The 21,465-nt window shown below is 39.7% G+C and overlaps 1 protein-coding gene across 2 annotated transcripts in view; it reads right to left on the reverse strand.

The window, feature by feature from the left end:
• Positions 1 to 248: 248 nt before the first annotated feature.
• Positions 249 to 21,465, reverse strand: part of LOC111873634 (condensin-2 complex subunit H2) — a 25,769-nt gene continuing 4,552 nt past the window's right edge. For both annotated transcript variants that reach the window (XM_023868534.2, XM_023868535.2), the window contains 12 exons: positions 19,511 to 19,638; positions 16,567 to 16,717; positions 13,653 to 13,729; positions 11,467 to 11,824; positions 8,684 to 8,828; positions 8,407 to 8,599; positions 7,544 to 7,588; positions 7,099 to 7,146; positions 4,995 to 5,179; positions 3,688 to 3,918; positions 2,583 to 2,713; positions 249 to 973 (listed from right to left, as the gene is read on the reverse strand). In XM_023868534.2, the coding sequence (XP_023724302.1) occupies positions 865 to 973; positions 2,583 to 2,713; positions 3,688 to 3,918; positions 4,995 to 5,179; positions 7,099 to 7,146; positions 7,544 to 7,588; positions 8,407 to 8,599; positions 8,684 to 8,828; positions 11,467 to 11,824; positions 13,653 to 13,729; positions 16,567 to 16,717; positions 19,511 to 19,638 (1,801 nt within the window). In that variant the 3' untranslated portion in view covers positions 249 to 864. The remainder of the gene's footprint in view (positions 974 to 2,582; positions 2,714 to 3,687; positions 3,919 to 4,994; positions 5,180 to 7,098; positions 7,147 to 7,543; positions 7,589 to 8,406; positions 8,600 to 8,683; positions 8,829 to 11,466; positions 11,825 to 13,652; positions 13,730 to 16,566; positions 16,718 to 19,510; positions 19,639 to 21,465) is intronic.

Genomic DNA, 21,465 nt, shown 5'->3' on the forward strand with positions numbered 1-21,465 from the left:
ATGTACTACACCCCCAAAATTATCAGTTTCTCACACTTTGGTGCCCATACCAGAATTAACACAACTTTTCCACTTTACAATGCACAATTAAAACTGCAGAAGTTAAAATCTGTTCAACAGAAAATTCGATTTAAAATAGCCTTCTCTACAACTGAGATTTTCTACCATGACTGTGTAGCCTGGTATATATATGAGACAAACTCCGTCTTAGGTGCAACAATTTAATTGTAGTTCTTTCTTCTTCCCTTCCTCTACACTATATGTTTCGGCCCTAAATGGCCATATATATTGCAGCCTGGTATACGGTTACAAACATTCCCGAGGAACCACCCTGTGAAGATGGAAGTGGTATGTTCCTCTTGGTAACCATCTACCAGAGCACACAGCAGCATGTCCCACAAGATCACAGTCCTATAACTACCACTGTAAAAACCTCATATCTCATACCCTTCCCAGTTTCCTAAAACATCTACCAACTCACTTCAGACCATTACAACAGCAGTGAGGAAGACACTCAGGGTTCTGAAGGTCGCTATTGGGTTCATCACACCAAAATATTTTATGGTGTCACAGTGTTCTTACTTTCAGCATTCCTTGATATTACCATAATAGACTGTTGCATACCTTTCTAAATATCCATACATTAAACAGGGCCATTGTTATTACCACCTCAGGGATGTGCATGACCACCATGTTGGTACTACCCATGACAGGTCATTTGGCTCAGTACTATTTGTATGAAATTTCATGATGATTATTGAATGAGAGTCTATAATTTTCACGGTATAACTGAATCAAGAACTGATACACCCAAAGCTCTTCAATGTCACTGAGTAAAATACTGTGTTAGGTGCGGTCCTGCTTTCATCTCTTGTTGCGTTTATGTTTACATATACTTCTGCTGGGCGAACTGTTCCCATCACTATCACTGCCGCAAACCCCAGTTCCACTGACGAAGCGTTTACGTTTATCCCTGCAAACAGAGCAGCAATAATCATCCTTACTAGACTGAACTTCTTGCAGTCAGTAGTCCACTCAACAGAACGGAAATTCTGAAGAATTTTCAAAAGGCATTACATTAATACTTACACAATGGACAGAATCATACAATCTATCATCATTCTTGGTGACACTTAAAGTATAAATGTGGTTTATAGACAACAAGGTTGGCAAGGTGAGAAGGGTAAGGCAACAGGCAGAAGTTCTTGCAAATCAATCCTGAGGACAAGGGAACTGATGCTGCCTTCGAAAGGAGAGCAGGAGACAGGCCCTGGGAACGAACAACAGAGCAAAAAATCAAGGAACACATACAGTAGATTTCCATTTAACTGAGGCTTTGTTTAGAAAGCTGACTACATGCAACAATAGTAAGACACAGCTTTGCCAGACAAAATTATGCCTGAAAACTAGTTGACTGTTATACACAGGAAGTCCAATCAAGGGACCAAACAAACTTCGTTTTTATTCCTCCAGGATTATAACTATAACTGTACCTATACTACTGTAGTACTAATATAAATGTAAACATTGTAAATGTAAATCCTAACTCATGAGTTAGTTCCATATTCCTTTTACTGATTATTTGGGTAAATTCATTTCACATCCAACCCCAATAATCATGAGTCTCTGCATCCAGCTGTGACCCAACGGAATTTTGTTTTGACCACCACATATTAATTACAGTCACATGACATAATTTTATTACTTTATACTCTGTAGCTTATCTAATGATGTCTGCAACTGAACATCATGTACCATGAAATGACTGAATAACAGCAACTAATGAGTTAAAATGGAAGCAGCCTCATTTGAGGTACTACCCCATATTTGTCTGGAGGACTCTGGAAAACTGTAAGACATTAGAGTCAGTGGTGATCTGACTAAGACTCAAACTTGGCACCTCTCAAATATGAGCCAGAAGCATTAGCGCTGAAGCCAACTTTCTCATAGCTTTATATCAGCCATGCTCATTCAGCATGCCCTACACCCTAGCAGTTGCTAACTTCTCTGGCACGAAAACACAGCTGTCAATTCAAAAGTATGTGAAGTTCAGAGAAAGTAATTTGTATGAGAGATACTGAAGTAAGGAAAGCTGAACAGCCTAGAGGTAAAGGGGGTCAGAGGAATCTCCTACTAAATGTTACCAACAAATGAAGCTCTAGTGATTAGATCACAATCTCCAACCCTACCACTGGCTGGTGGACACACACCTGCAGCTAAGGCATATTCTGAATATTTCTCTTCTGTGGGACGTGTATTCCCACTGCTTGCAGCTCTAGTTTCTTCTGCTAAATCTGTACCCTTGTTTTACTATTTCTTCTTCCTCTGAAATGCTGGGCACAGGGTGCCTCTCTACCAGACAACATGGCACTGCACCCCAGAGGACAATGATCTTCATGTTCACAGAGGCAAGATCATGAAACCTCACAAAAAAAATTCTGTTCCAATAATCATAATGTGTCAACTGACTCCAGTGCTTGGAAAAACATGGATACAACTGAGAATCTGCGTATCTCACACTTGCCATGTACATTTCTTTTGGCTTGGCACACCAAGCGAGAAGATATTTAGCAACAACTCACCCCTGTGACGGTGCCTCATAGTCTTCAAGGGCTTTGTGGTGTCTTACAGGTGAGAGCAGCGTCATTTCCATACAGTCCATGGTTAGGTCTCCAGGTGCTGACTGTGAGATTTCAATGTTGTATGTGTTTGCCTACGCATATAAAAATGGGGTATTACAGGTTTCAGGCTTTCACACTTACCTGACTGACTGCTTGAGAAAGGTCACATGCCTAGTTTCTTCTTCTACAATTCTGAAGCACAGGCAGGTGTGAATATTCAATATTAATATACATAAGGTACCCTGGACTGATTTAAATTAATGGCTGAAAATGGAAGGGGACATACTTCTGTATTGTGGCATATAGACCTGTTTCTAAGCAACAGCTTGGGAAACACTTTCCCATGAAAACAATATCCAGTCTATTGCGAGACAACTGCCCATGAATATAACAGCAGGATTGTTGGAGGTGGTGCTTTCTGTTGGGTCCTCCCTGAGGTTATGTAACGACGTCAACCGAGCTGCAGCTCAGCTGAGTGCAGTGACAGAGTGACAGACATGAAGTAGCTGGTTGGTGAGTTCAGTTGTCAGTTGAAAGTCAGCCTGTGAAGAGAAGACTAGGAGGTTGCTGTGAAATGGCTGGCAGCCTGGGACCCAGTTACCTGGGTTGTCATTCAACAAGAGTTCTGCATGGGAGGCTGTAGACATTAGTCTGTGTGTGTGTGTGTGTCAGGGATCTGTAGAATGTAGTTCTGAGCAGTGTATACAAGTGGTCAATGAATCCATCACCAATCCATACCCCATCTATAGTCACCCCTAAAACTGTGACAATATAAAATCCTACTATCTACTGTTCCTGTAGATAAACTACAGACATCAAAGGATGTAAACAGAAACAAATAACAGATCATAACGTGGATGCAAATTCATGGAGTTGGTAGTGGCCAGCTTTGACTAAGAACTGGAACTACTATGCAATGCATTTCAGTCAACACTTGCCCTTTTCTTGTGAACAGCCTACACCACTAGACATGTCTGTTAGGTGGTTCATATGATCATGGAATTAGCATTAGTTAGGGATTAAAAATAGCATAAATTATCATGAGCATTTATTATGGCTTACTCACAAGCTGAAGGGCGGCTAAAAAGTAACGTGGGACGTCCACTGTTGGTTTGTTTGCAGCAAACTGCTCAAATTGTAATGTGACTTTTGCAGAGCTTTGAGGGAATGAACACAGTATTCCTGTTCCGACCTCATGAATGTCAAAATGACCTCTGTCACGTGCAACTTTCAACTTGGGGCGAATGTAGTGTTCCCATTCAGCCACTCGTCTGGCAATGTCAGCTTCCATATGCTCCTGAAACCACAAAATAATAAATCTGACTTATGGACCACAAATTACAGAATGTGTGAAATGTCTTGAGTGGGATATGGAATTCTGTTATTGTATATATTCATGAAAAACTGTCATAACAATGAACTGAAGTGGTCTGCAGAATGGGTATTTTTATGAATTTTATAAATTATCCTTATATTGACATTATACTTTATAATCCTCTCCCTCCGGGTTCAACAGGTGAAAATGAAATGTATGAATCGATCCTTTCGATGAAATGAAACTACTAAAACCAAAATTAAAATGAGTAAACTAAATACCATATTTTCTCAAATACTATGCCCTTCAAATAAGCTGAGCACTCCAATTATTAAGGTGGGGAGAATAAATAAATAAACATTTTAAAAAATGTTCCAGTATTAAATATTGAATGTACATGGGGTGGGCCTTCTTGGCCCTTGCACCGTGACCACAGTGATCTATTGTGCCTAAGTTATTAAATATTAACCACCCATCATACATTCACAGTTGCCAGCATCCTGCAATATGAACAGGATGCATTATTTGTGTATGTGGTACTTCATCTTTATTTTATTGTGACTTTGTCATATAAAACTTGCTAATTTTAAACAATACCTAATACACTTTATTCTCCACTGCTTTTGTCATCATCATCATCAGCAGCAGAGCTCAGGCGATTGTCATCACTGTACTTTTCAATCACCTTCTGACCTTCAAGGCTATTTTAGATGCCGCACTTTTTGAAACTCTTTTCCACAAATCTGGGTGAAATATGTTCCCACGTGTCCTTTATCCTTTAATTTTAATTTTTCTCTCACTGTGAAAGATCGTCATTGCATACCTTGTGTAGTCATTTTTTTCACACAAAATCACAACATAAAACTGACTGTTACTCATGAATAAACCGAGATGAACTGTATCCTTGCCAGTACTGGGTAACATGCGAGAGTATGAAAGCTAACACAGGAGTGCTGTTAACTTTCATCTGAATAAGCTATGTATCCCACTTTTTTTTCTGAAAATTATGCCCAGGGTGTTCGAGAAAATGCGGCATTACTTGGCTAGGGATTACCTACATGGCTTGTATCTGCAATGCTGTCTGTCTGACTGAACACATTATCTTCAAAGGGAACGTCTTCGTTCTCTGGTGATTCAGCCATCGGCAATGGGACAACAATGTTCCTTTCAGGGTCTGCAGCAGCATTCCCACTGTCCACATCCTCTTCTGCTTCTTCGTCCTCATCAGGAAAGCCATGAAACCCTGACATGAAAACAAAACCAAATCACAATTTCTGAACTGAACTGAAACACAGTTTATCAGACAGACAAAGTGACATAATAGATACTGATTTCCAAATGTTCTGCAGAAATAAATTAAAAGTTTCCTAGATAATCAAATCCATTCCAAAAGAAAACTTGAACTGAATATGAAATCTGCAGAGATATCCATAATTTCTCAACATAACACATTTCACATCCCTAGACATTAAGTTCATTATTTACTGTTAAAATGTCTCAATCAAACTGACATTTCGCAGGGTTGCAATTCTTTGTCTTGTAAAACACTCATTGGTATTGTTAACTGGACATCTCCGCTTCGAAACATAGCTGAGGGCTCTACATTAATGGAATGTTAATTTCAGGAACAACAATAATTTTATATGAACGAATACACAACAATTTAGTTGCTTTCCATGTGCTGCCTACAGAAACACCATTTTGTTGTGCTAATTGCCACAAAGATTTTGTATGATAATATTCTAATCAATGACCAATGTCGTTTTACCTTTTCACAGCTTTTTGTCAATTAAAATACTGTGGGTTTGAACTTTCTTCATTAATTTGGAAACTGTATCTCCAGCATGATTTGTGTGAGTTCTTTTTTCCCACACAACCTTTTATTATTATTATTATTGGAGGGGGTTGGTTTCCCCATGCACCGTGACTAATGGTCTATTGTACGTCCCCCTTTGATATTCTACCCGTCGCCATACCCTACCGGTACTGGTGCATGCTATCAGCCCCATTCAGCCCTCAGTACGCGATGCTTCCCCCATCTACCAGAGGCACTGGAAACTACTTGGGCGGGAAACGTGCCTAATTTTGATCAGAGGTCTCCTAGAGACATGAGGATCTTCTACGTGCCATAAATCTAAGACACGGGACCCACGGCTTAAAGTCCCTCCAGGAGGACTTGTTCCCTGAAATTTTCCACTCTTAAAAATTCCATGACCTCCACCGGGTTTGAACCTGCATACCTTGAGTCATGAGGTGGGAACGTTACCCCTAGACTACGGAGGCCACTCACAACAACCTTAAATGAAAATGCTTTGTTCTAAACTGTATCTCACATGAGCCATACAGACAAAGAACACGTAACACTGACTCACTGATCAGGGGAGTACCACATGAATGACCTTCAGTTTGCCAGTGCTCTGACAGTGTGTGCCGAGACCACGTACTGAGAAATTCTGTGGACGTCTGATAAGCCTGCACAATGAACACGGTTCATATAGCATAGTATTCTGGTTATAATGTCACATATTAATGGAAGGAGAATTGATGTTTCTGAGGAGCCCACAGCCTCCATTCTCAGGGTATAAATAACGAGAATGGAGGCAGAGGTGTCCGCATGTGAGTGTGCGTGCAACAGAGAGAGAGAGAGGAGAGGGAGAGATTTACAAAGTTGTGAATTACTAATCCAAAGAGCCGGTTAGCCTGTTTATGAATATTTTTCAGGGCTTGAGCATCCTCACTAGACTGGATCTTGTGTCTGTGTTTTGTCAAGAGCAGCTGAGATATCTGAGTACAGAAGGAAAACCCAGAGAAAGTATGATACAAAATTATGAAAAAGACCCATGGAATGGTCCTGAACAAGATGGTTCAGCCAGGTACTGGGAGATATCAAGGACGGAGGTGGGCACTAAGGGGCAAGAAACTGAAAAGAAATGACTGTTGGTAGATAAAAGAGACTTGAGACCTTTAGTGCACTGACTCATATAAAATGGAAATAATGCTGCACAAAGATGATACATTATAACTGGACTGTAATTCAAATTCTCAGTTTTTATAGCATGTGTCACATTTGTTTCTCCACCGCCTTATAGACATGCAGAAACATGTTTGTACTTTGCACAGACAACTGTTGTTATGTGATCATTCCATCATGTCATTTATTACCTTCTTCCTCCCCAAGTTCATGCTCATAATCTTCAAAACCCAGGAAGTCTGAAACACAAAAGCAAAACTTAGACAAACGACAACAGATGGATAATTTTATAGCTGATGATTCCACAGTGACAGTAAATTCTATAACCTTCTCAGTTAAAAGGTGCAGCATACTGACTCTATGGCCACAGGTTATACAAGTACCACATGGCATGTAAAGGAGAGACTTCTGTGTTCATACCGAAAAGCAGAAAGTGTTTGCAAATCAAAAAGGCATGTCTGTGCCATGTCTTAACACATAAGAGAGCTTTAAATAACAGGAAACCAGCCTTAAGCATAAAGTGAATTACTGTGTGACAGAGCTACCACAACCAGCCTCAACAGCTAAAATGGTTTAGTGACATGGGAAGAATTAAATCAGATCTTTAATCATTTAAGAGCAAAAATTAAAAATTACCTTCATCACACTCCCTTGACAAGCGACGATACAGTTCTTCTTGATCTAATGCAAGGAAAAGATGTTTATATTAATATGATAACATAAAGTAACACAGATAATACAGAAAATCATTAATCCATTACTTTTTTTTATTGCTAGTGGGGTGGGACTAAGAATGAAGATTAGCAGGTGAAACTGAAGTACTCAGAGAAAACCTGCCCCAATGCCACTTTGTCCACCACAAATCCCACTCGCCCAGACTGGGGATCGAACCCAGGCCGCCACGGTGGGAAGCCGGCGACTAACCGCTTGAGCTATGGCATGGCCAATCCATTACTTAGGGTCATGAATGAAATCATTTTTATGTTGTCTGACATAACTAAAGCTGATCACAGTGGCTGCATGGTCCATGGCAAGAAATGTCTTCGACCACTCAAACACTGGGATCATGGGTTCGAATCCCACTTGAGGCATGGATGTCTGTCTGTTAGATAGCAGCCTTGTGACTGGCTGATCCCCCATCCAGGAAGTCCTACCGGCTGTGTACAGAGTAAGAAACTGAAAGAGCAGCCACGGTCCACAAGGGCTGTACAGTCACAGACAGACAGATCAAAATAACTAAAAGTAATTAGCTAATTGCAGGAGTGAAGGTGAAACTGAGCCCCTTTGGGGTGTGACCTGAATCCCATGTGAACTATCCCTGAACTGATGCCAGAATTTAACAGCGAGAAGCTGATGAACAAATTCTATGGGACACCAAAACTAAACGTAACAACAGCATAACTTCATGAGTGATGAATCTAATCTGCCGACTTACAAGAAAGTTACCCTGCCTATGATCAGAGAGACTTATCTACAGAGCTGCTGCATTACAAACTCACCTTTATAAATACTACAGAGTTTTGGTTGATCTCGCATTAGCAACTTCTTTTGTTTCATGAGTCGATGACAAAACTTCTTGAAGTCGGGATACAACGGGAAGCAGGAGTGATCCACGTATGTGCATAGCATTTTTGTACCATGGTATTCCACCATCAATTGCACTTTCTCTTCGTGGCCAGGCTTGCGTTTTTTCTGCAAAGAATCATTATCCATTGACTACAATACAAAGGTTCACAGGAGGTCACAATCAGGAGTGCGCTATTTGTGGATTGTTACCTCATCTGGTTTCAGCATCTTGAGGTCACTGGGAAGCTTGAAGGTCTGCCTCCTCTTAAAAGGTCTGTCTTGCATGCCCTCTTCAAATGGAACAGGCTCCCATGGGTCACTTGGCACTGTCACAAGATGTTCCTTCTCCCTTCGTCTGAAATATTCAGATACATCATCAAGTAATTACACTTGTAACACAGTGACCATCTATATTTCATTGATTCATTACACCATAATTATGTCTGCTATTGTCCGCTGCCTGAGGTGTACATGATATCTTGACAATTTAAGAACAGAAGGTACAGGTATTCCAAAGGGTTTGGGTTCAACACCAGCTATCATCACCAATACTAAACATCTTCTCCTGTTCTTCCTCTAACACTGTTTCCATTTTTTTAAGACAAATGGATGAAGAGTTTTCAGTTTCTTTTATCTGTCCTCATCTTTCATTTCTGCTCTTTCCTTTTTCTCTTGATGTCTTCCAGTACCAGGCTAAGCCTCCTAGATCTGGATGTCCCATAAGTCTCTTTCCTTTAAATTCTAATTCTAAAGCCCTTCTGGGCATCCTTACTCTATCAATCATTTTCATAATGCAAAACCATTGTAATCATTTCTCTTCTAATTCTATCAACAAATTTTTAAATCCACTTCTTTAAAAACTTCATTTTTGATTCTATCCTTTCTTGTCTTCCCCTCAAAATGCTTTTAAAAATAATTTCCTTTTCATGTCCATTGCTTGGAATCTTTTTCTTTCTACTTGTAAAGATCAATTTTGCATTTGTACACATCAGGACCAGTTTAGGATTGAGACTGTTATTTTGGGACCTCTGTGTTCCATAACATTCACTTCATAGTTTGATAAGATTTAGGACTACTCTGTGCTCTCCTACTGATATCTTCATAAGAGAAATAAACATATCTGTGAGTACACTGACAACCAGCCACCTGAGGACAGCAGCAGAAACAAATCTGAAACAGCACAAGAGGGAATGGACGGCAAACAAATTTTGGCAGACATGCTACTGGAGACCACTCCATCATGGAAGGTGCCCAACTCCCTGTTATGAACACTACAGACATAGTGGCCAACAGCACAGTCATTCAATGTAGAATCTTGCAGTGTCACATGATCTGAACACCAATCTTTCTTATAGTGAGTTTCTTCAATAACTGAGAATAAAGAAGTATCAATGAATGTATGTGTGTGTTCGTGGTGTCAAAAGGTTTTTTTTTTTTTTTTACTTACTGGGGGTAGGCAGATTGGCCACTGATTGGCCTATTGCACCTGTCCTGGGTGATTATGATGATGGAGAATTTGGTGGAATGAAGATTGGCAGGGCAAACCAAAGTACTCGGAGAAAACCTGCCCCAGCGCCACTTTGTTCACCACAAATCCCACTTGACCAGACGCAGGATCGAACCTGGGCCTCCACGGTGGGAAGCCAGCAACTAACCGCTTGAGCTATGGCGCGACTTTGTCAAACGGGTTAATAAAATACACAAGTTTTAACAATGTCACACTGGAATATAATTTAAAACAACAGCACAGCAACTACAGATAAGACTTTTGACAAGTCACTGTGCCCTGACACAGAAAAACATTACTGTATTGGTTTCCCACGTTACGTCAGTGGGTTTACTTTGCAGGGCCTCCAGGTCTGGCTTCTGCCCACCTACAGGAGAGCACAGGATGCATTACTGAGATCAGGACACACAACACGTTCTGTTAACCCGTGACACAGCAACGAGAATAACATTCAGCAAAGGGGACCTATAGTGTAAGGTGGACTCTGAACCACAGGGAGAGGGTCTTGTATTGTTCACATTCCCAAAGTTTCTTTAAGGGAGAGGTAAAGAAGTTGTCCGTGCTTAATTAATTAAGCACTATGCCATGAACATGTATGGAGGAGTGGAGGTATAGCTCCATCATTCTTGACCTCAGCACTAGATGGAGGTAAGTGGTCAGCTTAATGCCACGGCCACTTTATTGCCAAGGAAATCGCCCCCCCCTCCCAGTACCCACAGGATATGAAGCTGGGTGGGCCCCAGAGCTGTGCTGGATGATGTGGAGAAGTCTTCTGCCCCTGCCAGGAATTCAACCCTGACCACCCAGCCCATAGCTCGTCACTATACTGACTGTGCCATTCCAGTTCTTACTCTGATACCACTGGTATGACCATCTTAAGGACTGTGTTCCATACTGTCAGTCAGTTATGCACCCATCCATCCATCCTTGCAGGTACAACTTTACAGTAATAATATATTATTGTATATACTGTGGTAATGAACAATATTTCTGTGTCCCAACATACACGTGCAGGCACGCACATACAAATCGAACCTACGTTCCCACACACCATACACCTAAATACTCGTAACATGGTACCACATTACAATCAATCAGATACAAGTACGACTGTTAAAATAAATGAAGTCAGGGCCATGCTGCTTTGAATGGTCTTTATATAAAGACTCAGCAGTACTACTCAGTTCCTATAAAAGCTACTCAGGGCACACATCTGCACATGCAAACCAAGGAATAAACAAAAGCAAAGAACACTACCTTCTCGGATGCAATGCCATGGAGTGTGACACAAGTTTACTGACATTCAGAGGAATGTACGCCCTGCGTCTTCAGAGTTTGAAGAACAAGCCAAGCAAGCAATCAGCACGCAGTTCTATTTTCTCTTCAATCCTCACGATGGATCCAAGAAATATCAGCAAACTTGCATCAGGCTACAGCCTCACATCCTAGAGGATAGTATTTTCCATATCACCATATCACCAATCACCTTCTTGCTGACAGCCCGGCTGCACAAACTTCTTTTTCTGACTCAGCATCAGACATTGATCTCTTGATACCTTCATGTGTCTTAGCATCAGATGCTGATCTTTCTATTGGTTCTGGAGAAGGGGGCGGAGTTACTGGCAAGGATGAGAGTGTCGGATGTTCTGCTGGTGCAGTGGGTGCATGTGCAGATGGGGCTGCTGCTGTGGGGAGACACTCAGGAGTCAGCCCTGTTTCTTCAGCAAATTCAACATCACCATCTTCATCTGCACTACACCCTGCTGTACTGTGCCCGAGTTCATGTATCAGCAGCTCCAGGACATGAATCAGCTCGTCTAAATTCTCCCTTGAGGTGGGATCGGCTACAACAAAGAGAATTGTTCAACAGAAAACAGACATGCTGACAAATGTTTATCATTATACCACAGAATTAAAAATATAGAAAACAACAAATAAAAAGTTTATATTAAAAAGTACTGTAATACCCTTTAAAAAGCATTACAAATTAACAGGAGGGGATTCACAAACATACAGGCAGCATGGTGATCACATAAGCATAGTTTAGGAAAGTAGGCTAATAAAAGGAAATAGCTCTACTTAATTTTTACAGAGGTCCATGTAGTCTGTGAGCACAATCATACATAAATACACACCTCAGCTTTTATAATTACATATGCCAGTATTATCCAATGATGTGTCAAGGCTGACATACAACGAACATGGGAGGACGTAATGTAACAATTTTATTACAATGTGGTTCACATCTACCATCCAGTTCGTTTGCATGCTCAGCAGGGGAACATACATACATTCATTCATTCATTCCATGGATCCTTACATCGCTGGAAGACCAGTGGATATAGAAACATTCCACAACAACAAGATAAGTAACATCAATTACATAAATACAAATTAATTATACTTATTCCACATGTTATCCAAGACAAATCACAATGAGTAAATCATTAAACAGTTATAAAATATATGTGTAAAAGCATGCAACATACTAACATAAAACAAGACTACAATAATCAAAGATAAAAATATACTACTAGCCGCCCGGTATGTACTAGTAGACCAAGATCATTAATTAATATTGAAATTAAAATATTCTTCTAGTGAGTAAAATGAATTTAAAAGTAGAAATCTTTTTGATTTGTTTCATTCTGGTCCGTCACACTAACAATTACAAATATAAATCACTCCGTCCAATGTGACCTGTAAGTTTTTTACTACATGAAAACTTAACACCCTTACATGTTTCGGTCTCTGTGGACCATCTTCAGAGGGCAAACATCACTACAAATAGGAAACCACCATCACATAAGTTGTTTAGATGTAAAGTACGTACACTTATATGCTACAATACATAGTACACAAAATAGAACATTTCACAAACACAGCAGTTTCCTGGGAATGTAAAGTTTTTTATAAAATTGTATAAAATTTCTTGATGCTAATTAAAATTTTTTTGGATTGTCAATAATTAAAATTCGTAAACCATGCAGGCTCGTGTTCGTCCTCCCATCATCCCTCTTATATGGGGCAGATATTGTGCCACCTGGCTATCTTGATGTGGAGGTTCTTTATATCGTCCAGGGTTTGCTCGTGGCTGCTGTGCTGTTTTTCACTGTTGGTCACATTGGACGGAGTGATTTATATTTGTAGAAATCATTTTAAGGCAAATCTAAACTGTTTCATGTCATGAGCTAAGTTCCTTAAGCCAGAAGGAAGATTATTAAAAATCTTGACTCCAAAAAGTATGTTCCTTTTTGAAACACTGTTAAATTACACATTGGATAACGGAAATTGTTACTGTGTCTTGTGTTGATGCTATGGATCTCAGGGTTGGGTTTAAACTGTTCTTTGTTTTAACCATAAAGAACAAGAGAGAAAATTTGTACTGTGACTGGAGGGGCAAAACTTTCAGTTTCTTAAACAATTTCCTGCAAGGGTCCCCACTTCTAGAATAATAATTCTAATTACCCTTTTCTGTAGCCTAAATATGAACACTATGGGGAGAATTGCCCCAGAAAATTATACCATAAGTCATAACAGGATGAAAATTTGAGAAATAAATCCTTCTTATTGTTTCCTGTGACATACAAGGTTTAACAATATAATTAAACTTCATAACAGTGTTTTGAGAACAAAACCAAAGAAATTCCAACAACTGTTACTTTAACTTACCCTGACTGTAGTCAGTGATAACTTCCTTGAGCATATTCGTCTGTAACTTTCCTTGTCTTGAAGTCTGCAACATCACACTGAAATTGACACAAATATCCGCCACATTAATTCAGTCTAAAATGGCAGACTATTCTATAAGTAACAACAGACTGGAGAATACTTGAAAATGAGGAGCTTTAAAATTGTGACTGTCACTTATTATTGTTAACATGTAAACAAAATGCAAAACATTACCCTACCTACCTACATTAGCATCGCGAGACATAACAGACAACTGAAGTTCTTGGGAAAAGAACCCCAGAGAATTGCATATTTTGTTCTTAAATGCACAAGTCTGAGCAGAAGTTAGTTTCTTTCTCCATTCTTTTCTTCATAAGAAAACAATGAGATCGTGACGCTAACAACATAACCACATAACATACAGTAACCGTGGCAATGGAATGAGTTCACACTACATAATGGTGAGATGCATTTTAATTTTTATTTCTTCCAAGATAATTTAGCCATGTGTTCAAGTAATTTTAAATAATGTAAAGAAATTTTATGCACACAAACTTCCTAACCAAGTTAGGCCATTTTGGTGCAAAAATACAATTTTCTTATGGTCTGCTCCATAAAAATTGCATTCTGAGCATCACTAAAATAACATGTATGTCCAAGAACCTAGAAATGTTAATATAAATAGCCACCACAAACAATAAAAGTTTTTGTAACTGCACAACTGATTTTTTTGCATTATACACCAATATTTTTGCAATCCCAAAGAACAGAGAGATATAGGAACACAGAACTAGATGGAAAAATCAGTTCTCAACATCTGGGCATTATACAGGGCGACTAATGGAGAACTAAACAGATGGAATGCTGGACGGGGGACTAAACTCATTCCATGTAACAGTCTTTCTTGAGAAGATTATAGTCACTCAGCTAAACAAGAAATTTCCAGCCTTTAAGAGAGCACGAAGGTTCATTATCATGTCCACACCACATTTCTTTCAGATCCACTTCAATATTATCCTTCATTCCATACCCAGGTGTGTCAAGTGGTCCATTACTCTGCTGGTTTTCAAAACAAAATTCTGCATGGATTTATTTCCAATCTCTCCTGTGCAGTGAGCCAAGAACTACACACAGCTAAACAGCAAGGGAGGAAACCAGCTGGGAAGTACAGGCAAAAAGGTAAAGCTGTTTTTGTTTGTAATTAGTTAAGCAATATGACATGAAGACATATGGGGCGAGCGAAGCTGTAAGGCCACCCACCTCACACCTCCCAGTACCCACTGGATAGGCTAGGTGGACTCCAGAGTCAAGGTGGATGCTGTGGAAAAGAGAAAAACCTTGCACTGCCAGGAATCAAACTTGGGCCATCCAGCCCCCAGCCCAGAGCTATACTGACTTAGCTATCCTACTCCAGGAGGTTTAGGCACAAACAAAAAATAAAATTAAAATGGCTGTTACAGAAATAGGTTATTGGGGTGTGTTGCAGTTCTATGGAAGGCATTTATAAACATAATGATGGAGATTTGGGTGCTACTTAACAATATATGACATAAACACCATCCTAAGTGCAACAATTTATTGTAGTTCTTATGTCTTACCCTCTTCTACACTACGTTTCGCCCGCAAATGGCCATCATCAGGTGTATACACTTACGTAGCTGTTACACTGCACTTAGTTTAAAATTTAAAACCACGAGTCTTCCAAATTGTTCTTTTCATTGTTACTAACAGGTTTCGATTTATTAGAATCTACTTCGCTGATATCTGTCTGATTTGTGCATTATCTTTGTTACCTACACTCGTCAATTTTGATTATTATGAACTGGCACTTTTAAAATCTTCAGTTCTAATTTAAAAATTCTTTTAAAAATTAAAATTCTCAGGGTTACTCACCCTATGTCTGTAGTGCTGCAGCGGCTACTTCTTGTTTTCAGCACTGTTATTCTGTGTAGGCTCCCTGTGTGCATGCCGCTGCTTATCTTTACTACGTGTCTACACAGCCTACACAGAATAACAGTGCTGAAAACAAGAAGCAGCCGCTGCAGCACTACAGACATAGGGTGAGTAACCCTGAGAATTTTAATTTTTAAAATAATTTTTAAATTAGAACTGAAGATTTTAAAAGCGCCAGTTCATAATAATCAAAATTGACGAGTGTAGGTAACAAAGATAATGCACAAATCAGACAGATATCAGCAAAGTAGATTCTAATAAATCGAAACCTGTTAGTAACAACGAAAAGAACAACTGGGAAGACTCGTGGTTTTAAATTTTAAACTAAGTGCACTGTAACAGCTACGTAAGTGTATACACCTGATGATGGCCGTTTGTGGCTGAAACATGTAGTGTAGAAGAGGGCAAGACATAAGAACTACAATAAATTGTTGCACTTGGGACGGTGTTTATGTCATATATTGTACAGAGTGCAACAGGATGCTTAAATATAATATTGCTACTTAACAAGTCCGAGCTTCTCAAGAAAGACTGGATCATGAAGTTTGTAAGTTACAGAGGACATTTGCAGACAAGTATAAATTCAGGCTACAGTCTCCTGGGATGTCAAGTTTAACCCTGAAGATACAGATAGTATGTTCCTCTGAAATGTTAGTACTCTACCAGAACACATTAGGTCTGAAGTTTTCATAGTAAGGAACATAATTAAATCCTTTTGGGCAGCCAGCCTTGTCAAGAAGAAATGTAGTTCCAGTTCCAATGTTTCAGATATGATGAATACTGATGGTTAAGGAAACATCAGAAATCCATTCCATCTTGACATGGCTGACTCATGGAAGAGACATCATTCCTTCTCCCAGAACACAATCTTCATAATCATCAGTATGTGAATCTCAGATTTTGGATTATAATTAAAATTTCACACCATTCACTGTCGTTCAAGAGTGGGTGCATTGCTCACCTGTAGTCCGATGGCACCACTGTATCCCCATCCACATCAAAAATTTTATAATTGCATTTCCGTCGCTTCCAATCCGATTTTGTCAAAATATGCCACTGGATGGGCAGTGGTTTAATGGGTTCATTTCTTCCTTCTGCTTTCATATCAGGATCTGTGTGCAAGACAATAGCTGTTAAAATGAATCCTCAGCTGAGTCAGGTGAGGATCAGTGTGCCATGCACAAGTAGCAACTCATGTGGACTGCAGTGGAACTTGAAGCATCAGGCCCACTGGCCTGTTCAGTCCCCATTAGAAACTCCTTTTCACAGATCATCCAACGAATCCAAACCTCTCTTTGGGCTAACATTTTTTTTCATCCTTTCCACACATTCCCACCACTCATTTCTGAAGTCTGAAATTTTATTTCTAATATTCCTGGTCTTTCCAGACTGAGATGGATGAAGAGAGATGAAAGTGAAAACATGGAGTCCAAAGGCAAATAATAGGGAATAATGGACATTTCATAAATGATGTGATAATGACTGGCAGGGGAGGACTCAGTAGCCCAAGAAAAACTGACCTAGTGACATTTTGTCCACCATAAATCCTACACAGATTTGGCTAGAAACTGAACTCAGGCAGACGCCAATGTTCTCACTACCTATTCACTAATGTTTAACATAGAGAAATTCTATAATTGGTAAAATCTGTGTATGTTTTTGTTATTATGGGTGTTTATATAACAATAACTTCCCTGGAACATGTATTTCTTGTTTAAGTGGTTACAGTATGTACCACCTGGGATACAATACCACATACTATGGGGTACCCAAAAGAAACTGAACTAATTTTTTTGTGGGCAGAGCTTTTGTAGTACCGCATTTTGCTGCTATGAGCGCATAGAGCTAACATTCCTGAGTCGATAAGCCGACTACCGTTGCTTCAGAAGGTAAGGACTAGTTTCGGCAGAGTTTATAGTGACACCTGTTTTGTGTGATCGTCATTTTTGCAATGGCTGATTTTCGTGAACAGCGTGCGGCGGTGAAATTCCTCTTTTTGCTTGGGAAAAGTGGAACAGAAACTCTTGAAATGTTAAAAACGACGTACAAGGACGATGCTATGGGGAAAACTCAAGTGTTTGAGTGGTTTTCCCATTTCAAAAATGGTGAAATGTCAATTGATGACAAACCTCGTTCTGGTCGTCCTTCCACGGCCCAAACACATGAAAATGTTGAAAAAATTCGTGAAATCATCAAGGAAGATCGACGACGGACCATTGAAGAAATTGTGGAGCTGTCGGGAGTGACTTGGAGCTCAGTGGCCAGATTTGTGGCAGTCGGGTGACTGGTTTTTCCATCATGAGAATGCCCCTGCTCACACAGCCCTGTCTGTATGACAATTCTTGACCAAAAATGGTATGACCCCTGTTCCTCACCCTCCATACTCACCCGACCTTGCCCCGTGCGACTTTTTTTTGTTTCCTCGAATGAAAAGAGACATGAAAGGAAAAAATGACGGAGGCGCTGTCAAGCATCTCAAAAGATGAATTTAGACAATGTTTTGAAAAATGGAATAAAAGACTAGACAAGTGTATTAGTGTAAGTGGAGAGTATTTTGAAGGGGATTGAAGGTTTGTGCTTAAAATTTGAATAAATAAGTTTAAAGAAAATAAGTTCGGTTTCTTTTGGGTACCCCCTCGTATCATGCTGAAAATCAAGCTTGCTATTTCATGTTATTTCCTTATTGACTTCTTCCTTGACCCTAATGATGGAGGGGCCATGTTCCTCCAAAACGGTGGATGATTTTCAACAGACCACAAAGAGTTATATACCAGAAGTCACAACTCTTCATAATCACTGCTGTCAGAACCTCAAAACCTACAAGCATCACTCATTTTATGTTTTAAAAACTCTTCATTTTCCCCACACAGTGCATTTATGTGTTTCATATGACTATCACAGAGCTGGGGTAATGTAGTTGCTATAGCGATTGGTTATGGGCTGGACAACTGAGGGGTCGGAGTTCGAGTCTCGGAAGGGTCAAGAATTTTCTCTTCTCCAAATCGTCCAGACCTGCTCTGGGGTCCACCCTACCTTCTATCCAATAGGTACTGTAGGCTCTATCCTGGGGGTAAAGTGGCCGGGCTGTGAAGCTGACCACTCACCTCCAGCTAGTGCCGAGGTCAAGAAAATATGGATCTATACATCCACTCCCCCATACACCTTCATGGCGTAGTGCTTAATTTTTTGAGCTCACGGACACTGTACCTTTTATATGACTATCAAAATAAACAGTGTTCATTTCCCTAAACAGCACTGACTGACTGACTGACTGACTGACTGGTCTTTATGATAGTCACGTATGTATGTATGTATGTATGTATGTAAGGGGTGGGCAATAAAACCCCCCGCACTGCAACTTTCAATGACCTATTGTGCTTTATGATAGCCATACATTTTGTTTATTGTGAAGCAGGAACTGAATTCCTATTGGCATGTGTTGGTGACTACACATGGAGTTTGGATTGCTAACTGGATTTACTGGACTCTTTATAACGTGTAACTACAAAGAACTACACCACCGTTAATCCATACACTTAACAAATCACTAGAGCACACACTGTCTCACTGTTATAGCCTTCATTAGCCATTGCTCAGTAACTATCTTCACTAGACGTCACCAGGTTACGGTTTCCAACACTGCAGATTCTCCTGCTCTCATGCTTCTGGCTACCATGATCCCTATACAACTTCAGCATAGACCACACAAAAAAAACACCGTTTCCAACAATGCCTCAACTGTTGCTGGTGTGGTGGCGAGCTGTTGCCTAGTAATGGCTCGCTTGTTTATCAAGCTGTTTCCATGCAACGGACAGCATCTAAGTAAACACATCAAACTTTGTTTTATTTCAACAAGCTTCATGCTCCAAAGTGCAGGCACATAAAACACGAATATGTTAACTTACCAATGACATTAGGAACAATCTCTTCAAAGTCTTCAAAAATGGCTTGTTTCTTCCTCCTCCTAGGAACTTCTTCATGATTTTCAGAATTCTCAGCTGTTTCAGACCTTCTTTTACTGTTCTTCGAGCACCTGAGGAAATAATATGTTGGAATAATGCAAGGCATGAACAGATAAGGTTAATCATGATATATTTATTTAGTGTAGCAGTCTCCAAATTAATTATCCTATAAAGTGTTCTTTACAGCAGGGCATTTTGATGAGGTTATGTTAGGTTACCAGTCTGCATATCACCTGAAGAACTCAACAAATTTTTACCAGAGTTTGTACAGGGGTCAGCAATGACATCAGAATTTACATCAATTGCCAAATATTGTGGTCAAGTTGACAGCACTCCTACTTCATATTCTGTAGTTCTTGGGTTCAAATCTCAGTCCAGAGACTGGCTATCCTTACATTGTATTTTCTTGCTCTTCTTTATCCCTCCAAGAAAATGTCAGGATAGTACTGGCTTAGATTACCTATCAACATATGATGAGGCTTTTATGTCTCAACAGTGTCACACCTGTTCCTCCAGATAGGATCCAGAGGACATTACATCAAATCCCACACCTGGCCATCTTGACCATGGCCATTCGGTATTCTTCCTCGTCCTACCTTCTTTCCTGAATGCATATGACAGCTCTACCTCCATATGATATGAGGGTAAGTCAGTAAGTAAGTTACAAATAGATATAGAACTTAAACAAATAAGAGTATTGATTTGAAAAATGCTTTTATTTCTCAACATAATCTCCCTGTACACTGAGGCATCTGTCACATTGTTTCACAATCCCCTGAAAACCAGCAGCATAGAATTCTTTGGGCTGCTGTCAGAACCAGCCAGTGACTTCCCTTTCTACAGCTTCATCATCGAGAAAATGTTCAGCCGAAAGATGATGTTTAACAGGGCCAAACAAATGGAAGTTGCATGATAGGTTAGGTTTTCACAAAGTCTGTGCATGATGGGTACTCTTATTTGTTTAAGTTCTATATCTATTTGTAAATTACTTACTGACTTACCTATGTATATACTGATGCTGGGCACTTAATTTTTATATGGGGGGGCCCCGATAGATTTAGAACTGGCTACAGGCCACAGAGCTTCATGAAAAAATTCTGTCCACAAGAAACTGTTACGTACCCATCACTAATTCACACTGACTTAATACACTTCACAGACATATCAAATGGACTGCAGAATTAACAATTAACCTTTAAGAGTTGGCATTTAAACCCCCCACGACTGCGCTGCTGCCGGAGTTAATCTGACGTTGCCCTTTTAATATTGTAGACTTTCAGAAAAAACTACATATTTTCCGTTCTATGCAGCTTAGAAATACAAACTAAAAACCGCCTGAAAGAGAATGAAATTTCCTACAATATACCTGTGGGAACTGCCCACATTCAAGCAAGTGTGACAAGGCAAGCGTCATTGCTTAGCAACGACAAGTAAACAACGATTGCTAGGCAGAAGCAAGTAAACAGCGGTTGCTAGGGAACTTATAAACACAGTAACCGGCAATAGCAGTACCTATTATGCAACCGTTTTCTATATGTCCGATTCTAGGCTACATGAGAAGATACACTGAGTTACAGTGACAGTCTAGTTCTACCGTTCTACAATACCAGTTCAGTGTTCAAGCAGTTCACTATTGTTATCCGCCTGTGTATACTGTGCAGCTGCAATAAATCCTATAGGACAGTTCAACTAGTGGTTGTCTATTCATTCATACGACATCCCACATACCTATGGCAATTTTTACAAATAAAAATTAACTGTGATTGTTATGTCATGAAATTCAAAATATACTCTCTTTTATATGTGTAATGAAATTCCAAAAGACTTACCCATAATTTTTTCTTCAAACGTGAGACGTCGTTATATCCAAACTACATTGACACTATACACCAAAATGT

The sequence above is a fragment of the Cryptotermes secundus genome, unplaced genomic scaffold (assembly GCF_002891405.2).
Source record: "Cryptotermes secundus unplaced genomic scaffold, Csec_1.0 scaffold678, whole genome shotgun sequence".
NCBI classification, from domain to species: domain Eukaryota; kingdom Metazoa; phylum Arthropoda; class Insecta; order Blattodea; family Kalotermitidae; genus Cryptotermes; species Cryptotermes secundus.